The 24,080-nt window shown below is 41.6% G+C and overlaps 1 protein-coding gene across 1 annotated transcript in view; it reads left to right on the top strand.

The window, feature by feature from the left end:
• The window catches only part of LOC142827708 (kinesin-like protein KIF28), a 31,572-nt gene extending 10,065 nt beyond the window's left edge, over nt 1-21,507 (top strand). Inside the window, exons 2-15 of the mRNA XM_089777166.1 lie at nt 2,306-2,497; nt 4,099-4,299; nt 6,465-6,500; nt 6,708-6,932; nt 10,025-10,179; nt 10,857-10,968; nt 12,679-12,746; nt 13,927-14,069; nt 15,028-15,251; nt 17,058-17,148; nt 18,066-18,120; nt 19,451-19,574; nt 21,080-21,224; nt 21,491-21,507. Of these exons, the coding sequence (XP_089633292.1) occupies nt 2,306-2,497; nt 4,099-4,299; nt 6,465-6,500; nt 6,708-6,932; nt 10,025-10,179; nt 10,857-10,968; nt 12,679-12,746; nt 13,927-14,069; nt 15,028-15,251; nt 17,058-17,148; nt 18,066-18,120; nt 19,451-19,574; nt 21,080-21,224; nt 21,491-21,507 (1,788 nt within the window). The remainder of the gene's footprint in view (nt 1-2,305; nt 2,498-4,098; nt 4,300-6,464; nt 6,501-6,707; nt 6,933-10,024; nt 10,180-10,856; nt 10,969-12,678; nt 12,747-13,926; nt 14,070-15,027; nt 15,252-17,057; nt 17,149-18,065; nt 18,121-19,450; nt 19,575-21,079; nt 21,225-21,490) is intronic.
• Nucleotides 21,508-24,080: the final 2,573 nt, after the last annotated feature.

Raw genomic sequence — 24,080 nt, 5'->3', positions numbered from 1 at the left:
CATGACATTCACGTGGAGGCTGCGTACCTACCAGGGAACAAGAATGTCTTGGAAGATACACTCAGTCGTACTTTCACAGCACACAAGTGGTCCCTAAAGGTCAAGATACTAGAGGGATATCTTCCAGAAGTTGGGTCGTCCCATTTGTCTCTCACAGGAACAGGAAATGTAAGCTTTACTGTTCATACCTGGGGTAGGGCCCAGGATCCAGAGGGGATGCGTTAGTGACCGATTGGCCCCCAGTCCTCTACGCATTTCCCGTTTCCCCTGATACACAATGTTCTTATCAGGGTGAAAAGGTTCAAAGCCAAGGTCATCCTCATAGCACAGACAATACTGGTACCCTAGCCTCCTCGACATGACGTGGGCGAGACCCATAGCCCTTCTCATGGTGCCAGATATGCAGGAACTGGGGGAGGGACAGCTACGTCACCCGAACCTTCCATCGCTCCGCCTGGCGGCGTGGTATATCCATGGCTGACAGAAGTGGAGCAGGAGTGCTCTGAAGAAGTTAGGAGAGTCCTGTTGGGAGGTAGGAAACCCTTTACTAGGTGGGCTTACTCAGCCAAGTGGAGGTGGTTTTCTAAATGGACATTGCAGAAGGGAGTGCAACCCTTGCAGTCACCCATCTGCTGATTTTAGACGGTCTCCTGCACTTGCAGCAGTCGGGTTTCTCTACGTCCTCCCTTAGAGTACACCTGGCAGCTATTGCAGCCTTTCACCTGGGGGAAGCGGGGAAGTCTGTCTTCTCGGACCCCATGGTCAAGAAATTTCTTAAGGGAGTGGACAGGCAGTTCCCTCACATCAGACAACCAGTGCCACTGGGATCTTAACCTTGTGCTCCCCAGGCTTATGGGCCCTCCTTTTGAGCTGTTGGCCACGTGCTCCCTTAAGCATCTATCACTTAAGGTAGCCTTTATAGTGGCGATCACATCAGCTAGGAGGATTTCAGACATGAGAGCACTAACGGTTGATCCTCCATATATGGTCTTGTCGGCAGACTGTGCGTCTGTGTCCATACCCAGCCTTCCTCCCTAAGGTGATTCCTATGTCTCAGGACATTTACTTGCTGGTGTTCTTCTCAAAACCTGATGCTGCCCCGAGGGAGCGGGCCCTTCACTCAATAGATGTGAAGGGGGCTCTGGCTTTTTACATTGACAGGACAAGAGAATTTTACAGGTCCCCACAGCTCTTTATTTCGATAGTGGAGAGGATGAAAGGTTTGCCAGTGTCGGCCCAGCGCCTGTCATCCTGGATTTCATCGTGTATCAAGGAATGTTATGACTTGGTGGGCAGGTACTACCACGCATCACAGCTCGTTCCACTCAGGCACATGCTTCCTCCACAGCCTTCTGGCACAGGTCCCTATATGGGACATCTGTAGAGCAGCAACATGATCGTCAGTACACACGTTCACAGCACATTATGCAATCACCCAGCAAGCTAAGGAGGATGCACCCTAGGCACTACGGTATTGCAGTCAGCCTTGATCTAACCTGTATTGTTTTCTGACCCCGCCGCCATTAGTTTTGACTAGGAAGTCACCTAATTCGAATGCACATGAGCAAGCACTCGAAGAGAAAGTGGTTACTTACCTATAACTGCTGTTCTTCGAGATGTGTTGCTCACTTCCATTCGACACTCACTATGCCTCCCCTTCGGAGTTTTTCTGGCAAGAAGCAACTGAGGGAGTGGAGGGCCAGCAGGGGTACTTATTCACCATTATGTCGGCGCCACACTAGGAGGCTCCCTGATCGCCCAACGGATACCGCTGGGGAAAAAAGGCTCTGGAATCCGTGCACACAGCGCGCACACACCTAATTTGAATGGGCATGAGCAACACATCTCGAAGAACAACAGTTACAGGTAAGTAACCATTTTTTCTGAGAGGTTATATTGCATGCCATTCTTGTTCTGTGTTATACCCATTCCTACAATAATGAAAGATGGTTCCAACAACAACTTCTCCACATTAATGGCTGATGTTTTTACAAAATCAGGAAAACAAATTTGGACATGGTTACGGACACCTTTTTGGTTCAGATCTGTTTGTGACATTTATTCCCTGATTACAAGTAGACTACATGTACCTCATTTGACTCCAGAAAAATTTTGTGAAATTAATGTATTGGACATATTATGATGAATATGTTGGGGTTGTGTGTCCCAAGTGTACATACTCTCCATACCCAAAAAACTACAAAGCTCCTCTTGATTTTAGTGGGGAAAAAAGCTTGCGGAATTTGATCCAAAATAAAAATTTTGAGTGAGTAGATCTGATGATGTGATTATAATTTTGATACAGAGGGAGAAGGATGCAGGCAGCAGGTGTGTGATTTCTATGAATTCCAGCAGCACAAGCGTATATGATCCTAAGAATCCTGGGCACATGAAAACCTTTACCTTTGACCTGGCTTATTGGTCCCACAGTGAATTTCTAAAGGATAAAGACGGCATGCTCGTTTCAGCTGGATCCAACAGCAGATATGCAGGCCAGGTAAAATATATTCAGAGGGCTATTTAAAAACACAATATGAAATGTTAAACAACTCATTTTGTTGGTCATGGCAATTTATTACAATTCCCAAGAGAGGAACTGAAATGAATCAACTATATGTTTAAGAGAGTTTGTGAGCGAGTCTTTCTCTCCATTTCTTTGTTCAAGAACTCCTAAACCGTAAGAACCATGGAGAGGCACTTCTCACCTTGCCCCAAGCTGCTGTGGTAAGATGGGATAGAGGTAGTCCTTTCTCCCCGGGGAAGCCTACATAATGAACCCCTCATCCCAGCCCCACACCAGATCAAAGATTTAAATGGAAAAAAAATTAATTCAAGAATCTGAACAATGCTGGGTAAAACTTATAGTTATCTATATATATTTAATGGATGTTTAAAACTACTTTGTGTTTTCATTTATGCTTCTAGGTCCTGGAACTTTTAATATTTGAAGTGCATAAAAAAGTATATATTTGTCATAATAATTAAATCAGACCTTTGGATTTAAATAGTTATTGCTAACCTCTGTACTAATGAAATAGCGGTGCTTTTATGTGTGTGCATGTCAGAGTGGATTGATTTAGATCGAAATGAATCAAAACCCAAGAAGCTTTGATTTTTAAATCATCTGCTTTAACCATTTTGCTTTGCATTTGTACTGCTAAGCTATTTTCCTAAAGAAAGGGAACCATTGGTTGGTAACCATGAGAACCTGTTGATTTGCAATTAAATAGACTTTTCATTAAATTTGGTGCCTCTTCTTGCTAATCAGGAGGATGCAGTATATAAACAATTTATTTTAGTAATTATATAGCCTAACCTACTGTCACTCAGATTCGTATTTTTTACATTTTTTTATGTCATGTCATAGCAAATGATATGTTTCTCATTAGATTTACTTTTTTACTTGTGATCTGTGTCAGGGTCTTTGGATATTTTTAAAATACAGCAGTTTTTAATTAATAAACTGAAATAATTTTGATTTGCTGGTACAAAAGAAAACAAACTTGAGAATTTATAAAAATATGATAGCATTTAAGTTGATTTATTTAACGAGAGTAAGTATTATCTATAGGTTAGTGAATTGAACTGATTTTTCTGGTCACCATGTCCTTCAGGATTTTAGAACTAGTAGAGTTCTTCCTCTGAGACCTAATTTTTATTCTTAAATTGGAAGAGGGTTTTTTCATTTTAATTAACTCATTATGGGACTGAACTAGCTGGTTAAACTGAAATAAAGAAAATATTCTCTCCGTGCCTGTAGAAGACACTACTGCTAATAAATGTTGGTTTAGCATTTCAATAAATTCTGGTTCGAGGTGCGTCGCCAGTGACCTCAACTAATTGTTTTTTTCTTTTAAAACCTGTGTGCACACTTAGAGTGCTTAATATTTTTGTTTTATTTAAAATATTTTAAAAGATTATGGTAAATAGAGGCCTTATTGGTTGTCATCAGTTCAAATTTAATTTTAATTTGATTTTTTAATTTAACCTGTGTTGAAAAATTTTAGTAGGGGAGTGTTTGATCGTTGATTTTAAAATAATCCATCTTGGTACGTGTATTGACATTCATTCTCTATTAGTAAAAATGTCTTTTTTTAGAGAGAGGTCTTTCGTGACCTTGGTCAGGGAGTTCTGGACAATGCCTGGCAAGGTTATAATGCTACTCTCCTAGCCTATGGTCAGACTGGCTCAGGGAAGAGCTATTCTATGATTGGATATGGTGCAAACAGAGGCATAATTCCAGTTGTTTGTGAGGAGCTCTTCAAACCAATTCAGAACCAGGAGAACAAGCAATACCAGGTAGGGTCTCCATGGTTTTATCTTCAAGATTTCCATTTATGCTCTGAAATTCAAATTTGGAAAACTGAAATTACAATTTTAAAACTAACTTTGGAGATAAACATAATGTAAAATTGCAAGTGAGCAGTGTTGAATGAGAGGCTGGTTTAATATAGGAGAATGTGAACCAATCTCTGACCCAGTACTTGCCAACTTAATCCTGGCATAAACACTTTCCCCCCCACCAGGTATGGTTTTACCCAGACTACCTAGATAACGGAGGCACTTTTGAAAGCTTTGCCCATTGCCTAGTGATATCCTACCTTTTCCACAAAGAGGACTATACATTTGAACAGTTACCTGAATTTTGAACCTCCACTTTCCCACTCCTTTATCTTAGCTATGCCTCTCCTCAGCATGATGCAAGGGAAACGTCTAGCAAACAGGCATTAACAGACTTTCCAACCTTTATTAATGAAGAAAAGGAATAACTTTTAGTTATTTAAATTATGTTTTGACAAATTTCTTGTATAGGAGAGGAATAATGGTTCTTGCATTGCACCATAGGTTTTGTGATTATTAAATGCTTCCGTTTCATCTTTGTCCAACCACAAAAATAGTTTCTATCTTTGTCTTCCATTCTGATGTTCCTGATAATTTGCATATATAAAAGAGTGAAAGAGCTTCATAGACTCTAGTGTAACTATGAGCATTAGCCGTCACTAGTTACCATGAATAATTTACTAGGAACCTGATAGCTCCATCTATATTTTAATCAGAACACATACACACCACCTGCTATTCCTCCCAGTGGCTTGATGGCTCTACCTTTGCCCATCCATTTTGCGGTGGCTTGCGTCTAAGATGGTACTAGTAGAAACATGGCTGTGCACTCAAGCACAGGAACTGCAATTGTGACTGTCCTCTACGTAGGCATAATAAGGGGAAATCTTGCATTTTCCTGCCTCTTTAGATGCTGCATGCCGCAAGACCCCATGGCAGCAGCAAACTTGGAAACTCATCCCTTACCACCTCATTCACCTCAATGAAGTGGAAATAGAAAGTCTCTCTGGCTATGTCTACACTGCATGCTTATTCCAAAATAAGCTATTCAGAATAGTTATTGAGGAATAACTTATTTTGAAATAGCATGTCTACCTTGCAGGGAAGCCTCAAAATTAGTCCGAGGCAGGCTTCCCTAATGTAGATGTGCTATCTTGATTTAGAGCCCCAGGTGGAATAACTTAGAATGGCCATGATCAGGTGTTATTTCAAAATAGCAGAAGGGGAACATCTATACACACCTTATTTTGAAATAGCTATTTCAGAATAGGCATTATTCTTCATAGAATGAGGTTTACAGAAGTCGGAATGAGCCATCCATTATTTTAAAATAACAGAATTATTGTGTAGACTCTCGCATAGGTATTTTGGAATAACAGCTGTTATTCTGAAATAACTTTGTTGTGTAGACATACTCTCTGGGACTACCTTAACATTAGAAAACTCTTCTCCTCATTATTGAAAAAACAAAAATAATGCCATAAACATTAAGTGAAAAAACTATGTTTATGTACCGTTAAGGCTGAGGTTAAAATCTCAAAATTCGGGAAGTGCAATAGTTAAGGTTCCAGCAGTAATGCTTACACAGTCAGGATATGAATACATAGTATTTTTCCGTTTCTACTTTCTGAATGAATGTGGCGGGAATATATTGCTGTTTATTTAATAAAATGTCTACCATAAATCATACAAGTTTGCCACATTGTCAGATTAATATCAGAATCTTAACTTTTGAATTTGCTGAATTTTTCTCATAAACTGTCATGTAGGTTGATGAAAAATGATTTCGTAAAGCCCAAAATTTCCATCTTAAAATGAATAAGTTGACGTGGAGTTTTCATAAGACAACCAGAGGAGACCAAAGGCTACCGGTGGAGGAGAGAGGTTGAGGGTTCATGGAAATGGGCATTGAGCAGAGTGGAACTGGAAAATAGTCACACAGACCAATTTTAGGCATGATTTATGTGGTAATACAAGATATGCTACCAGTAAGATTAATTAGGGGCAAATGGTTTTTTTGTCCAGATAATCTGCATTGTTTTTACTTAGGGATGACTGTATATCAAAAACATGCTTTTTTTCAAGAGAACTTTTCATCTCCCACCTGCTTCTTCTCTTTGCAGGTTACTTTCAGTATGCTGGAAATTTATAATGAGCAGGTAATGTTGCTAGATGTGATATTATGATGTGCCAGATGGTAATATTACCAGTTTTTGTATAATTAATTGCTTTATTGTTTTCTACTTACAAAATCGCTATTATCATTTTTTGACTTTGAAAGACTTCTTTGTTTTCACAAAATGTTGCTTTAATCACTACGTAGCTATATCCAGTAACACATTTTGACGGTCAGTACCTCTTCGTAGGTAATAGATTTATTGTCTGAAACCAAGAAACCTGGTGGACTCAAGGTTAGAGAAGACCAGCAACAAGGGTTTTATGTGGATGGTTTGAAACTGGTGCCTTGTGACAGCTATGCACAAATTGAGCGGTTAATGGAACAAGGGACTAAAATAAGAACCACAGCTTCAACGAGCATGAATGCTACCAGCAGTCGATCTCACATGGTCATCACCATCCAATTCAAACAGGTTCAGTATGAGGAGACCCTGTTTCCATTATTCAGCATATTTGTTTCACTACAGTAAAATCCTTATTTAACTAATTCTGCAAGAAAGGTAAAATTTACCAGGTAAATGCTCATAAATTCATTGCAGACAAAAAGTGAAAGCCACTTGATTTTCTTTATATACAGTGAACATATTTCCTCATATATTACAGAAGGGTAATATTTTAATAGAAGCTTAAAACAGTGGCTCTTTTCAAACTCCTGTATCCTTTTCAGGAGTCTGATTTTTGTCTCTAGTACCCCCTACTTTCATTGCCTTTAAAAACTATTTGCTTACAGAATCAGACATAAAAATGCAGAAGTGTTGCAAGCCACTACCACTAAAAAATGACTTTCTTGCTCATTTTACTGCATAATTAGAAAAATAATTTGGAATATAGATCCTGTACTTATATTTCAGTGTTTTTATTGCTCTAGGTACTATCCTAGTCATTGTATGAAATTTTAATATGTGCTGACTTCTCTAATGCTTTTTTGTGTATCCTGTTGTAAAACTAGGCAAGTTGATGTAGCCCCTGAAAGTCCTTTGCTTGCTCCCATGAAACAGAGATCCCTGATTGAGAACCAGTGCCCTAAAGCAGTGTGTCCCAACCTTTTTGATACGAGGGACCGGCAAACCCATTCACAAACTTTTGCTGGACTGGCAACATTTTATTTGCATACAAGGTTGCTGGTCCACCAAAAGCCCTGGCCCCCACAGCCTCCTAGTGGCAGCCCTAACCCCTAGAGCTCTCCACCCCTCCACTACCCGCAGCACCAGCCACTGACTCCAGAGTCTCCTACACCCAACCCCCCCAGTGCCAGCTCCCCACCCCAAATGCCTCCGTGCCAGACCCCCACCACTTAGAGTCCCCCAGTGCCAGCGTCCTGTTCTCAGAGCCCCACTGCAACCAACTCCTCCAGAGCCCTCCCAGTGCCAGCCCCCAATCCCCAATATTACCCCCCAATGCTAGTCCCCCACTGCTCAGAGCCCCCAGTGCCTGTCCCACTCCCCTCACCTAGCCCTGCTCTGCCTCCCAGACCAGAGCTGAGCGCCATTGCCCGCATTGCTGCAGCTCTGGGGGCCGGGGCTGGGGAACACTGCCCAGCTATTCACCTCCCACTGCAGCTGTTGGGATAAGTGTACCTGACCCCATTTCTCAGCCAAAAAGCATTGGGAGGGGCAGGGAAGAGTGCTTTCCTCCTGCTGCGCATCAAACAGCTCTTGCTTGGGAGGCCCCTGCCTGGTGCTGTTTGGCTGAGAGGCGGGGCAGGATACACCTCTCCCAAAAGCCGTGGTGGGAGGGGAGGCGCTGGGTGGTGTTCCCCAGCCATGGCCCCAAGAGCCACGCAGCCTGGCAGCCAGCGGTTCGTGACCCGTTGCTGGTCTGCAGACCGGCGGTTGGGAACTGCTGTCCTAAAGTATTTGGAGTTCACTTACATTTGAAATAATCTATCATTGTCGTTCTCACTGCTGTTGTCATCCATGCACACAAGTGTATGTGACAACGGGGCAATCAAGCTGGTTACAGAGAGAGTTCCTCTGTACGTGGACTCGGATGCAGAAGGAAGTGTAGGGCATCAGACGGCAAAAGTGATGTTGTCACAAATGGCTTATTGCAAAGATAAGCTCCAGTAGTGCCAGCCACCTTAGCATTCTTTGTCCACCTATGCACCGATGAAACTACGTTTGTTCCTGGCGGTCGTTAGCTGGAATTGCAACAAATTCCCAGTGAAGACAAGGCCAAAATTATCGCAATCTCCTTTCGGTATCTATTGTACTGAAACACTGGAACGGTATTTGCTTTACTGGACAGAGTCATGGCTTAACCTGTCCTTTAGCAAGTATTATTTCAAAGCCTTCTTGGAACTTGTATATACTTACCACCTCTAGTTTTCTTCCTTGCTGGGTGTAACTCTTTGTATCCCAGCTGAATTGCACTTCCCATCTCCCACCTCTTCGTAAATCCTATCTTGTTTAATTTGTACACAGTCGTTCCTTCAGCCATACTATGACTTTTCCTATTTTCAGTAGTTCTGAGCTGTTTAATGCAAGTACATATCACAATGTTTCCTCAGACCAGTGGTCCCTCTAAGATTTACCATCCGTGAGGGGAGTGAGTTTTGTCTTGTGCACCAATATGGACGTCATGTGCACTTTTTCCAATGTGTGCCACTGTGGTACCCACCAGTTACTTAAAAAAAAGTATATATAGATATATACCATTTGAAATTATGTAAGAGAAAATACTATAACAACGGATAATTAACAGTGTGCATCCACCAACCATGAAAACCACTCCACTTACTGCCCCCTGTTCCCAACACATACTGGCCGTGCCCCAGTGCCTGTGCCCCCATCAGGACCACACACAGTCAGCTGATAGGTGTATAGCCCTGGCTAACTGCCTCCTCCCACACACAACACACACCCTGTAGTTGTGCCCAGCCTTGCAACCCCCACCTTCCCCATATGCCACCAGTATATATGTCAGGGCGATGCTACCTGCCCCTCAAACACAAACAGCCAGTACCTGGGCTTAGGACCCACAGCCCAGGCACCAGTGACCTGTGCCTAGCCCCACATCTTGCCTGCCCTCCCTACCCATTCGTCCAGAGATCTGTGCCCGGCCCCACACCTTGCCTGTTCTCCTGCCCCTTCCATTGCCCAGAGACCTGTATCCAACCCTACACCTCACCCTCTCCTTCCTTCCCCGGAATTTACCTGCACCTAATCCATCCCCCCGATCACAGATGGCTGGTGCCTTAACCCTCCCCACCCAGCCAGCTTCTGTTCTGGGCCACCGCTGTCCTTGGCCTCACTGCCTCCCCTGCTGATACTGACTCTGGTACCTGCCCCACTGCTCTACTGCCCGGGCTTCCATGTGGCACCTCTGGCCCTGGCCACGGCTCTCCATAGGAAATGGGTGGGGTGGAATTTTTTTCTGTGCGCCCGCGCAAGTGTGCAGCTTAGAAGAACCCCGCCTCAGACTATCCACAGATATTTAGTTTGCTGTGATTTTAAGGTTATGGCTGTTTACTTCATTTTCCTTTCACGTATTCAATTTCTTCCAGATTTTTCTTGATGAAGATATCACCAAACAGTCCATTATAAATCTGGTGGACTTGGCAGGAAGTGAAAGGCAAAAGTCTTCAGGCTCTGAAGGGGACAGACTGAGAGAAGGGACACGTGTAAATCTGAGTTTAACCACCTTAGGAAATGTCATCAGGTACAACAGGGACCTTTCTGCAAGTGGTGCATAAGCTGTGGGGTTTGTTTGGTTTTTTTGTTCAAAAGGAAGGCAACCTTCACTCACTTCATATCTTCTACTTACTAAACTTAACTCTTTGCACTTCTACAGTTCATACCGGGAAGGAATCTGAAAACACTTTATTCAAATTAATAAGTTAAGGCTCCCAACAGCCAGAGAAGTACGCATGTAATTTTATCTCCATTTTAAAAGTGGAGCAACTGAAGCAAAGAATACACATTGAGTTGTCCATATTCTCATCTTCCGAGTCAGATCTGGCAGCAGAAATAAGAATGTACTGCTTCACTTCGTTTGTAGTCAGAATTTTTAAAAGCAACTGGTAGCTTTGTGCGTCTCTATTTTCAGGCACTCAACTTGAGAGATGCCAGGAACCCTAATTTTCTGAAGGTGGTTGCTTAGCACTTGGTTTCAAATAAATTCGGCCCTTTGAACTCAAATTGAGGTATTCAACGTTATTAGTTTTTTAAAATCTTGACCTATTTTTCTATATCATCTAATTTTGGTACCTCAAACTAATACAGTGAAGCATCTACACAGGTACAGTTAGTGAAAGTATGTCTCCTTCCTTGTTCAGCTAGATTTATTATCATGCATATTGGTTAACCCTTTACTCACTCAATCCTTTTTTTGCTTAGTGCTCTGGCTGAGGTGGCTATGGGGAAGAAAGTGTTACACATCCCATACAGAGACTCTGTTCTAACAAAACTCTTGCAGTCAGCACTCGGGGGAAACAGCAGGACTATCATGGTAAAGTTGACTGACTTGCTCAATAATTGGATTGTATTATTTGTGTTAAAATAGAAGCTACATTCCCAAAGGAACTTGTGTGACAATGTTCAGCACCATCATACCTAACTTCTAGGCACTTAAACAAATCACTGAGATTCACAAAGGCCCAGGTTAGATCTCAATTGCCTATAGGATGAACGGGGGAAAGATGCATCTATGTTGGTTTCACAAGCACTAGAATGGGCTTCATATAAGTTAGCCAATGGGAGATGCCAAGGCCTGGCATTTGTCCTAAGCCCCACCCCTCTGAGATAGGTGACTAGGTCCAGCCAGGAGGGGAGATACCTTCCTCTGCTTCAGATTCTCAACTGCAAACCTTGTCTTGGCACTAGGCGCTTATGCTCTTTTAGTAAGAAGTCGGCATGGGGAACAGGGAAGGTGGAAGCAGTCCTGCATCTCTTCTAGCCCAATGGTTACAGCACTCACTTGTTATGTGGGAGACCAAGTTCAAGGTCCCCCCACCACGGGAGGAGGAGAGAGAATTTGAACAAATATCTCCACTTCTCAAATGAATACTCTTAACTACTGGGCTATGGTAGATTCTGATGTGGAGCTCTCTGTCTCTCCCATGGAAGCTGTTGCTCTTAAATAATTTTAAAAGCCAGCGGATAGGGGCCTGCATCCTCAGTCTCCTCCTTCCAGTTGAGGGAGCTAACTGCTAGGCTGCAGAGTCATTTTGATGCTTGCTTCCTGGCTCACACTATTGCCCAGTGACCAAGTATGGCTACTTCGATAACCCCTTCCTCCCTTCATTATGGGCACTGTCAGATTCAAGGACATGTTCCTTTGACCCTGCCTTTCCTCAAGAAGTGTGCCTGTACAGTAATATCTATAACCATTCCTTTTTAAGTATTACTTTTTTTGTATAGCATTGTTGAAATAAACGAGCTTATTATCTAGTCTTCAAGACAAGTGAGATTCTTTTTTTAAATAGGAGCCATTTTCTTAGTATTTGAGTAATTTGAAAATCAGATTTAAAAATGCACCTGCACCCTTCAGATATCTGTTGGTGCGCACATAAAAGGGTGTGTGTACTCAAATCAAAATTTCCTAGCATGAATTTGCATGAGTGCATGTACCTTTTTGTATACGGCCTTTTGAAAACTGGTCTCTAGTATTTTCTTTGGGGGCCAGATCTTGCCATCTTTAGTAAAGCAGAACTTCTCTGTGTTCTGTCATTGCCTCCAATTGACTATCCATTTTTGCAGTGGTATTATATGAGGGCAGGAAGAAAAATGAATGAGAAGAAGCTGGTGTGTGTGCATGAAAATGCTAGCGTCTACATTTTCATAACTTTTTAGTTCATGAGCCACTTTACTTCAAACTTGAATCTTTCATTCTTCGGTGAAGTATGAAACAAACCAAAGTACATACCACTGAATCTTGATCATATGAGTAGTCCCCTTGGAACTATTTGCTAAAGTAAGGACTACCAATGTAAATAAGGTATTCAAGGTTGTAGGCCTACATCGCTAATTTTGTGTTTAAAATATCTCATTTCCCTTGCTTTGCCTCCAAAAAGTGACTTGCTGTCATAGTGACCCTCAAGGGATTTGTCCTTTCTAAACCTTCTCTGACCTGTACTATCTTTGGTGATTATAAAACCCAATAAACAGAACTCAAACACAGGATCTAAATTTTATTAACACTTTTTGTATGTATTCACAGATTGCAGCTATTAGTCCAGCAGACATCTGCTATGAAGAGACTTTGTCAACATTACGATATGCTGAGAGGTATGGTTTTGTAGTTTTTCATGTACTGTAAAATTGTTCATCTTTCTGCAGTAAGTCCAAGATTCAGTCAAACAGCTAGGCAAAATAACAGAAGATACTATTAATAAATGACGAACCCACTGTAGAGTAAATACAGATGTATGAAACTTGAATAAACAAAAGCAGTGGGTTGAAGTAGTAAATTAAAGAGCTCACCTTTTGACATTAAGGGTGAGGTTTCTCATCACTAAATTGTGTGGATTTTGGTGACCATATGTTGCCCTGGGAATCTTGGGCCTCCAACATATGTTTCTTACTCCGCTCTAGGGGTATGTCTAGTCTCCTGAGCATTTGCCCAATTGCTCAGCTTACAGGGAACACTGTTCCTCATCCTCTTGATCATCTTCTAACCCCAATTATGGCTCTCTAAAGAGGTTTCCTTTCTCTCTGAAGACAACCTCACTCTATGCCATGGTATGCAACCAGTTCTGAAGCAGTCACCACTACAGCAAACTAGCCGCACTGAATCGGCCAAATAGCCACACGTGGCTAGCACGTAGCACACCACGGCTCTACACCTGTCCTCAGTATCCAGTCTTTCAGTATATGTCAGCTCTAGGCTCTGTATGGGAAGTCCCCATTTCTCAGTCTCTGTTGTGTCATGCACATGTTGCCTCCCCAGGATGTTTCCTAGACTGAGAATTGAGCTAGGAGCCAGCAATGGACCGTGTATGCAACTACTCGAGGGAATGGCGAGGGCATGTTCCTGCAAACTCAACTTCTTACTATCTTGTGCACATCTTCTATGTGATTTCAGACTTATCACACTCTTACTTCCTGGTTTCAAGTGACCTTGCATTTCTGGTTGCACCACTGCCACAAGGCTCTTTTATTAGAGCCAGCTAGGGAAGGAAGGGATGATGGCTGCATTGGCAGAGAAAAAGAAGAGCTGGTCTGGGATGTCTGTTTCCAGTGCATGGGGGAGGACCTCATATGCCTGCCGCACCTGAGAAAGTGTTCGTGTTTTTATTTGTAAAGTTCCAAAATACTACTTAATATTTCTGAAGAAATAGGAAAAAAACTCTTTGTGCACAAGAAAGCTATTCCCGGCCAGTCAAGGCTCTGTGCTGAGACTGACTGCAGCATGATGTAATAACGTACTGGCCTTTTTTATTTTTTTTCATATGTGCATATGCAAAAGAACAAAAAAGATAAAGAACAAAGCTGTGATAAATGCAAGTCCAATGGAGAAGCATATAATGGAGCTGAAAGCAGAAAATAACAAACTGTTATCCAGATTGACTGGACTTGGAAACTCTGCGAAAACAGTAGCAGATGAAACAAGTATGTATAACAAAGTTAATCCTGCTAAAGGAACTAACCATACCAGATGGTTCACCGTTTCTCAAAATGTCATCTAGAGCCCTTTCTAGTAGCCCATGGTATTAACAACAGCACAGGGGAACTGGCAGAGTTCAAAGGAGGGGTACGTCCAAGAAAAGTTGTCTTTTTAACTTGACAAAAGCATGTTGGAGACCCTCTTAAGACACAATGTAAAGTGATGAGTAGTTTTATAGATGGTCCTGTAATGTTACTAATAATACTTAGCACTTGTATAGCATGTCTCATCAGAGCTTCTTTAAGCACTTGACAAAATGTTAAACCCATCAGTACCCTCCTCAAGCATTCAAAAACCATGATTCATGTCCCCAAAAATCATAACTTGATTTACAAATCATGACACTTTTTATTGAAATAGTAAAGTGTATACTCTTTTTATTTACCTTCCAGTTTCTGCACTTTTAGGCTATGCCCAGTTCATGTTTTCAGCCTTTTCACCTCAACTATAAGGCTAAAAATAGTTTGTTTAAAAAACAAAAACAGATTTTCATGTAATCACATGATTCCAGTAGTAGGGGCTTTAAAAATGCCACGCATACACACCCATCCCCCAAATATCACAAAAGTGTCAGTAAGCTCCCTAATCTTCACAACGTGCTTGTGAAACAACAGATATTATGTGTCTTTTTACAGATTGGGACAATCAATCACCGAAGTTATCTGACATCCAAGCAGAATAGAAAAACCGTTCTAAGGACACTTCTGAATTTGGATCTTTCTTTTCCTTTAGCCCAGGACTGCCAAATGTCCAGCAGCTTGCTTTCTAAACTTTGCATCTGAAAGTTGCTGCATTGACAGAGGGAGCTAACAGAGCTCCTGTATTTCTAACTAAATACAGGAACACTGTAGAGTAGTCTGATGTAATCACTTTATAATTGTTGCTCAAATATTATCAAAACAGGTATTTCATTAGCAATTCAAAAATTAATGAAGATGAAATTCACAGAGATGCTTTATCTTTGTATGTACAGACAGCTGAAATTTCCCCCCTCTATCTTTCCAGAAGAGCTGCGATGTTTGCTAGCTGAAAATGAGCTGCGGATTCAGGCTATTCAGTTAACATGGGGATATCGGCTGGAAGAAGCTCGGAAGGAATGGGAACAGCAGTATGCTGCAATTACTCAGGTAAGTTTTCTTTAAAGGGCAGAGTGAGCTATAGACTTACTGTAGTTCCTTTCCAGACTTCCTTTGGCTACCATATCTGTCCACACGTGGTTTGTTTTAAAAGATGCAATACTTTATTTTAAATATAATTGCCGCTTCTTGTGCCTTTAAGTTTGGATAAATTGCAAAAGCATGCCACTTAAACTGTTTTATAATAATCAGTTCTATTTTAACATCTTTTGTTTATAACCATTATTGTTTCCATTAACATGATTATGAGCAGGAGTGGTTGCTTTTGGAAACAAAGCAAAAAAATCAAGCCATTTACAAAACTTACAACATCAGCAGACCTGTATCACTTCCAGGCACTGAGGGATAAAACCAAAGATTTTCCCCTTTAAGTGAAATATGAGTTAACTAACTTTAACAAACATTTACAAATGTTTTCTGACCTAATTATTCTTTGAAATAATATAACTTTTAATTCAAGTGTTAAAAATAACCATTCTTAATATGAATTATTTCTAGACTTTTCCCACAAATAAAGCTTTGCCATGTATTTAAAAAAACCTCATTCCCTCTCCTGCCCTTAATTCAAAGGTAGAAGATGCATATTATGGTTACCAGTTAGCTCCTCCCAATGTGTTGTCTGTGTCTTATCTCCTATTCCTGTTATCTCCCATCTGCTGACAGTCAGTTGCCATCAATCATTTGGCTACTTCTTTCCAAATCACCTTTGTGTTTACTTCCAAGTCATCCCTTAAGTTTTAAATGGTCTCCGTGAATTAATCAGCAAGGCCGCTATCCTTGCCTCCTTTGAATCCAGGCTCCAGATCCATTTCTACTATGACACATGGTAACTGCAAACTGATAATAGCTACATGGATGGCCTGTTTGGATATGTGATATTTATTTTTGTTCTATAGTGTGTCTTCAAAAGTTTGCTCACAATTATCTAGCAATATGCATCACTAATCTACATCAGTATATCTTCTTACTGTTTCATGCATCCTCCCCTGTTTCTGTTCACTATTACACCCACTTTTTATGTCTTTAAATTAGACTGTAAACTCTTAAGTGTAGGGACAGTCTTTGAAAGTATTTTTTTACAGTGCCCCTCTCTGTAGGACTCTTATTCTGACTGAGCACTTTGGATGCTACTGCAATACAAATAGTAAATAACAATACCAATTATGCCCATGTCAACAAATAGTAGTCATGGGGTGATTCCCAAAGAGTACCCTCATTTTAACTCCATATTTTACTTCATGGTGTAAAACAGCAGCAATAAGAAAGCATTAGCTAACATTATCCTTGAATATACTATGTAAAAGCAACGGCTTCTTTCTAAGCTCATTAAAGCTGAAGTCAGGCTAGTAATAACCTAAACAAAATGGATTTCAGTAGATTCATTCATCAAATGAATTTCTCTCCCTCCTCCCTCCCCCCGTTCTGTTTTTATAGTTTCACCTTTGCAGTCTCTGGGCTTTGTTTTTTAAAAAAAAAAAAAAAAAAAAAAAGCTTAATTGTATTTTGAGATGTTTGTGTAGGGTTATTTTTATATACACTCCCTCTCAGGAGTGTCCTCTTTTTGGAAAGTTCAAATATGGTAACCCTGGTTTGTGTGACAATTCATTAACTATTGCTAAGACTTGAGAATGTTTGGTAATTAGATGTTTTTCAAGGTGTCCTCAAACAATCCGTGCTTATGATTTCTTTAACAAAAGTGGTAAAAATAAAAGTAATCCTTCATGTATATTATTATCTGTCATTTGGCACTCTGCATACAAGTTGCTCTAAAATAATGTGAATCTGAACTCTTATCAGGAAAGCCGGATGATGGAGACATTCCCATATCTCTTGAACATCAATGAAGATCCTCAGCTCTCTGCGGTTCTCAAGCACTTCATTCAAGACGGTACTCTATTGTATTTGTTTCATATTCTGGTATCAAGTGCTGCAAATACAGATATAGAGAGAGAGCTCGCACTCATAGGAATGCTTCTTTCTATACCTCCATCATAGTAGAAATGCTGTTGTGTTCATACATGATCTTAAGCATTACATTGTTCAGCCACACATACATTAAATGAGATTGTTGTGGCTTTTCAGGGTCTTACCTTGACTAAGCTGTCCTTTTTCATTATTATAAAAGTGTGCTCCTTTTGATCATTAATGTGGCCAATCTCCCTTAAAGGCATTCAAATTAGAAAGGAATGTTTTTGGGTATTAAAATACAATGGAAACCTAATCTATTAAAATAATCGTATCAGATTTGCAGTCTTTCAGCCACTTGGTGCTGGAAATACTCTTTTGTCACATTACAAATTAATGTAATGATATCTGATCCAGCTTCCACCATTTGTCATTTGACTCTCCAGCTAGTTTTCTTCTGTTGCCTACAGAACATAGGGTCTTCCGCTAGCAACATTTTATTTTCCTCACTGAAAGGAACTGCAATTTGGAGTGTTGGCTCTAATGAGGATCAGTAGCTCATAGACCAGATGGGTTATTGTGCCTGGGACTATCTATCCTCAGAGTCAGGAATAGCTCAGTTTCTAAATGCTGTAAAATGCCTCCATCATTATTTGTGGGTGAAAAATCAGATGCCAAGTATGGAATCTTTTTTATATAAACCAGGACCCAGCATACATTAAAAGCATTAAATGTATATTTAATATTCAGATAATAGCAGCCTCATGACCGGTCTCTCAGCCAAGCACAATTCATCAGAGAGGAGAAAAAAGTTGAAATGCTAATGCAGTTATTTTAGCAGGGAATATAACTGTTGTTACCCAGAGCACATCACTTATGCCAAAAACTTAATTCTTTCAGGTTCATGTGATGTTGGTCAGTCAGCCTCAAATGCAATAACCCTTAGAGGGCTAGGGTAAGTATACCTAAATTAGTAAGAGACAAGCCACAAGAGTATATATCTTTATTTTCTTTCTCTCTCTCTCTCTCTCTCAAGCTGACACATCTTGACTATTTTAACAGGAATCTTTTTTAAGATGAGTGGAGAAAAAATAGGCTAAAGGAAAACTCATTGAGTATATTATAATAGATTTTGTTTCTGAAAATTGCCCTTTTCAAAACTGTAACAAGTGTGAAGTTAATTTGCAATATTTAATTCAAAGTTCAGCTAGTGAATTGTCATTAAACTGAAAACTTATGTAGGAATCTTTAAAATACAGATTTCTTCTTTAAATGGGGTCTTACTCTGATGAGCTAAAGAGGCAGGGGGTGAGTGTGGTAATATCTTTTATTGGACTGACTTCTGCTAGTGAGAGAGTCAGGCTTTTGAGCTTACACAGAGCTCATGTTTTCAAGGCCATTAACTGCTCAAAACCCCACTACCTCAGTGATCACCATGCTAACTATGTGCTTTGAGATAGGGCAGCAGGTCTAACACAGGACAAAATGTGAGCATGAGAGAATAACTATTTTTATACATCGAGGCCATGAGATCTGATCTGAACAGGCTTCATTGAGGCAGCCTGTAAAATGCCAGTAGTGCATCTACATTAACCCTACATTATTGCCAGTGCCAACAGAGTTGAACTGATCTTATTAACTATGTGACATGTTACACATGAATTCTTTACGGTATTCATTTTGATTTAAATAAATACATAGTAAGGCCTGTCCCAGGTTCCAGGTGTCTTTGCTATCAAAAGCACAACAAACAACAGAATAGATGTACAACAGCAGCACATTCTCCCCTGTGCAGATAGCCATGCAGTACTAAATCACATCACAAAGTGAATCGCTTTCTCCTCACCCATATTCCCACCCCTAGCCACCTCAGCCCTTGCCAAATGCCTACTCAACAGTAATAGGCATTGAAGCATGCCTTGAAGGTCTACAGATTTGGTCTATTTTGGACCAAGTTAAGGGAGTTGAATCCCAAAGTCATGAGGCGCTCTCGCAGAATGCCTTGCCCGACAGTGTCTTCTGCTCTATTCCATGGGCGCTTCAGCTTTGGACCTCTGCTGAGCTCAAGCCTGGTGTATGTCCTTGAGAGGAGAAGCAGTTTCTCTCAGGCCTGATGATGTGCTCAATAGTCACTGTCCACATTGTAGGAGCTGCTGGAATACAAGTAAAAGATGATTATCTTCAAAATTAGAATAAATGCGTTTTTCAGAATTTTGAGATGGGAAACGTTCACTTTCAGTTCGATTCTCAAGAGATCCATGAATTGCAAGTATTTTATCTTTCAGCATTTTGGACAAGCATGCTACATTCTCAAACAGTGATGGCAAAGTGACCATAATGCCATGGGAAAAGGGCAAAGTTGTTGTCAATGGCATACCCGTCACAGTGAAAACCAAACTGCAGCATATGGTAAGTTTCTCTGGAGAATGAAAGAATCAGGAATGGGGCCTGCAGATCATAAAGATTCTTATGTATTCTAACCTGAAATCATTTCTCTAAGCATAGAGAACATGACGGATAATTACTGTAACTTTTAAGAAACAGTAACTTAATAAACAGGAGTAAAATTGTGTTTTTAAAAAGACAGATACCCATTTGAAAAAAAAAAGGTATTGGGCAGGCAGGGAAATATGAATCAATTTCTGTAATCCTGAGTAATCTCTGTCCAGAATATAGCACTAGTGACCTTCAGGGTGAGTAAATATCTGTTGGAGTAAAAGTTGTAGGATTGGGACTTGTGGTACGGTAATTCCTCATTTAACACTATAGATATGTTTCAGAAAATGATCGTGTTAAGTGAAAACATGTTATGCGGGGTCAATTTTCCCATTGAAAATAATAGAAAAGGTGGGGGTTGCGTTTCAAGCAGTGGTATCTGTTGGGACGAGGACATAAGGTTGGGGGAGAAAGGGGACTGGGTTACAGCAAGGAAGGGAGGTGTTTGGCTCTGGGGAAGGGGAGGGGGATTGGGTTGGGAGTATGCCCTGTGACGGGTCTGCCGGGACCCGCACCGTGTCCAGAGAGGGGGGGTCGCCAGGGAATGGCGCAGCGTGTGGCGAAACCCTCCGCCGCTTTTCAGGGAGGTGGGGGAAGCCCCGGGCAGCTGCTGGCAATGGGCCATCTGGGGAAATCGTGTTATTCTGGGGATAGTCGTGTAATTCAAAAAACGTTCCCTAAAAAAAATCGTGCTATCGCCAAAACGTGTTAAGTGGGCATGTGTTAAATGAGGAATTACTGTATTCTAAAGAAAATACATTTTAAATGAGCACCTTCTTCTTTTAAAAATATAGGCCATCCTCACTATAAGTCCACGATACACTCCAAAAATCTTACTTACAGTGAAACAACTTAAAGTGGGGAATTTTTTTCCTGCAACTGACTTCCATTTGTGCAATTTTTATTTTTGCACAACTTAAGAGCGGGGAATGGGAGGATTTATAATGCATCAGTTCCTACAAGCATCAACGACTTTAGTGCAGAACGGTTGTATACCGGGGCAACTTATGGGGGGGATGCCCTGTACATAGCTCTCCTTGGAGTAGCTTTGAATATTCCCATCAATGGATACCATGCCACCTGCTGGTACTTTGCAGTAGAACCCTCTTCCCTGTCCCCACACACACAGTGAGGCTATGTAGGGGAACCACTCTCAGTTCCTTCTCAACCGCATGCCAGAACAGATGTGAACCCCTCATTTTTCTTCTGTGTGGGGTCTTGTTCTCTTCTACTTAATGTCAGTTTACATACACTAGAGTTATGAACCCCTTGGGGAGGAGAGGCTGTTGGTAACTCGGAGCAGATTTCTCCTGATGAATTTGCAGAAAACAAACCCATAAAGTTCTAAAGAGAGAGCGCTTTAAGTGAGAAATATCCCATCCTGGAGTTTAACCAGCACCATGTACTTAAATCTTCAGGATCGTGTTATTTTGGGATCAAACAGTGCTTACCTTTATGTTGGATTTCCTGCCGAGCGCACCAATGAGGACTTGAGCAGATACGATTATGATTTCTTTCAGTCAGAGCTGGCAGCAGCAGAGGGCTTCAGTGTAGATAAACTTGGTAAGCATTGCTACTTGTGTTCTGAGTTAACATACTCCTGCGAGATGACCGGGGAGTGAGGAGAGTACTTCTAAATCTTTCCTTTTCACAGCTGGACTGTAATACTTAATATGGGTCTGATGCTGCCAGGGTCCTCATTGGTAGGGTCTCATCTTTCCCTTCACACTTTACCTATCCTTACTTTTTAGATTTTTCAAAGTTGTTCCAATACAAAGAGCTTCACTCATTCATTAAAACAATATTGATTATGAATCTTTTATCTCCAGTGTATGTGAATGGTTAACAGTTAACCAGTAAGCATCATCCTTACAGGGTGATGCTTACTGGTTACAGTTCGCTGGCAGCCTGAGCAGGCTGGAGCAGCCCCCTGCCCACCCTCATTTAAGTGATTCACCAATTAAATATAAAGTTTAGCCCGTTAACTGATTAAATGGGGTTTTACATCCCTACTCCAGTATCCATGTACGGGCTTTTAAAAGCTAAGTCTTTTAGTGTTAAAGCAGGGGTAGGGAACCTTTTTTAGGTTCGGGGGCCACTGACCCGCAGAAAAATAAGTCAGGGGCCACACACAAATAAGAAGCAAAACAAAAGCAAGCCCTCGCTGACATGGCGAACTGTGAAGGCGAAAGACACTCCCCACATTCTCCTCACGCGCCAGAGTCTAGGGAGGCTCAGGCTAGTGGATTTTGTGAGCTCCAGCCGCACAGAAGGACAATGGGGAGGGAGGGGTGGAGCTCCTCAATGCTGGGGGGAGAGCCCTGAGCCTCAGGGGCTGGATCAAGGCAAAGCAGGGGCTGCATCCGGGCCTTAGGTTCCCCATTCCTGCATTAGAGTATTTTTGGGGGGTTATATTATACTGTTTTAATAACCAGAAATGTTTTTGCATAGTCTCTCAGAATAAGCTAATTGATTGCCGGGTCATGTCTCCCAAAACTCTCATTTCAATCATACATCAATTTATTACTCATCAGGATTTTCTGTGTTCTTTCAAATATACTTAAAGTATTTATTTAACAAAAAAAAAAAAAAAATCACCCCGTAATGCCTATATCTAAAACTCAGGTCAACCTAGCTTATGTCACTCAGGGCAGTGAAAAATGTCACACCCTGTGGGTCTTAGTGAGGTTGACGTCACACCCACCGTAGATTGTAGACCTAGCTACTGCTAAGGCTAAGATTCGGTCACAGATATTGTTAATAAAGATCGTGGGCAAAAAAGAAAAATTCATGAAAGCCATGACTTGTCCGTGACTTTCACTAAAAATATCTGAGACAAAACAGGAATCTGCAGGTCCCACCACCTGCAGTGGGACAGCTGTGCAGTAGCTACGATGTCCAGGGCCCTCACCAGGGCGTGTGTTGGAGCTCCAGGCAACCTCCTCGCCGTGAATGGCATCCAAGAGCTGCGCAGTATCCCTGAGGCCTGTAGCTCAGGGGTTCCCCCACCGCACACAGCGCATAGGAGCCTACCACTTGCAGTTCCAGGGGCATCGTCACAGTGAGACGTCACAGGATTTGCGGGAAGTCATGTATTCTGAGACCTCTGACTAAATCATAGCCTTGGCTACTCTCTCTTGGAGAGGTGGAAGTACCTACATGGAAAAGCCCCTTCCTTCAATGTAGGAATTCACCAGGCTACAGCAGCACAGCTGCAGTGCAAACATAGGCATAAGAAATTAGATTTGTGGGTTTTTTAAGAACACACACACCCCAGACTAGAAATCCACACGGGATTGTTCACTGAGAGGTTAGGTGTTGTCGGTCTATGATGTGTGGTGTTCCTAGATAGCTCTCCTCCGGAAAGGCTTTGTGTGGGCAGGAGAACCGGAAGTGCTTTATCTTATCTTTCCCTGTACTCTATTACTCCTTCCGCAATCAGCAGTGCACTGGTACAATACTTGGTCATAACTTTCTATTATTATTATTGAAATAGAATTATTCCTTGCTCTTTTCCAGAGAGCTCTGACTGCTCATCTACAATTTGTTCTTCTTCATCTTGCTCCCACTTCTGTTACACAATTTGTCTGAGGGCTTCTAGGGGATCACATCCTTAAAATGAAATATTCATTGTCCTCTTTTTTTTTATTAATAACATTTTTAACTTCTTCGGTCCCAAAGGCAGAATGTTTCATGTGTGGATATTATAACAGAGAAATCCCTAGAAACAAGGAAACGTGGGAATTTACTATTCTTAATGAAATGGCTCCTTTCCATTTCAGTCAGATACAGTGACATATGTGATGGCACTTGCTAAACTGTTGTCAGGTTGCTCTACCTTGTTGAACAGCTGCCGCATTTCATATCCCAGAGGGTCCCATTCCAGAGAAAAGTGCAGTGATTCCATACAGTCATAAAATGATTTGGGAGATAAAAAATACTGTATAAATATAGTATGCTAGAAGGTTTACCCAGCGTTGCCTGGGTCCTCCATTTTCTGTTTTTTGGAAAATAAAAAGAAAATGTACATGCCTCGTTGAAATCATTGTTCTGGGATGGGGCTGGGGATGAGGAGTTCCGTATACAGGCTGCCCTGGGGAGAGATACTACCCCAGCCCTCTCTCACTGTAGCAGCTTGGGGCCAAGTGAGAAGCACCTCTCCATGGTCACTGCAGCTCCAGGAGGCATGGCCGGGGGAGGGATGGATGTCCCCCAGCTGGAGCAGGTCCAGGTTCATTTGCCCCCTCCACTCCCCAGCCAGAGTGAGGGACAGCCACCAACGTCCCCATATGAATTGGGGGAGGCTTTTCAGCCCCCTGCCCTCCCTAAAGGTCACCTGAAGGGTGAGAGGCTCAGGGCTGGGGCAGTCCTGGATGGAGGAAGTGGAGGAGGGTCACCCCCAGCCAACCACTTTCACTT

The sequence above is a fragment of the Pelodiscus sinensis genome, chromosome 3, assembly GCF_052426305.1.
Source record: "Pelodiscus sinensis isolate ZL-2025 chromosome 3, ASM5242630v1, whole genome shotgun sequence".
Taxonomy (NCBI): domain Eukaryota; kingdom Metazoa; phylum Chordata; order Testudines; family Trionychidae; genus Pelodiscus; species Pelodiscus sinensis.
This window is presented reverse-complemented; position numbering and strand designations above follow the sequence as displayed.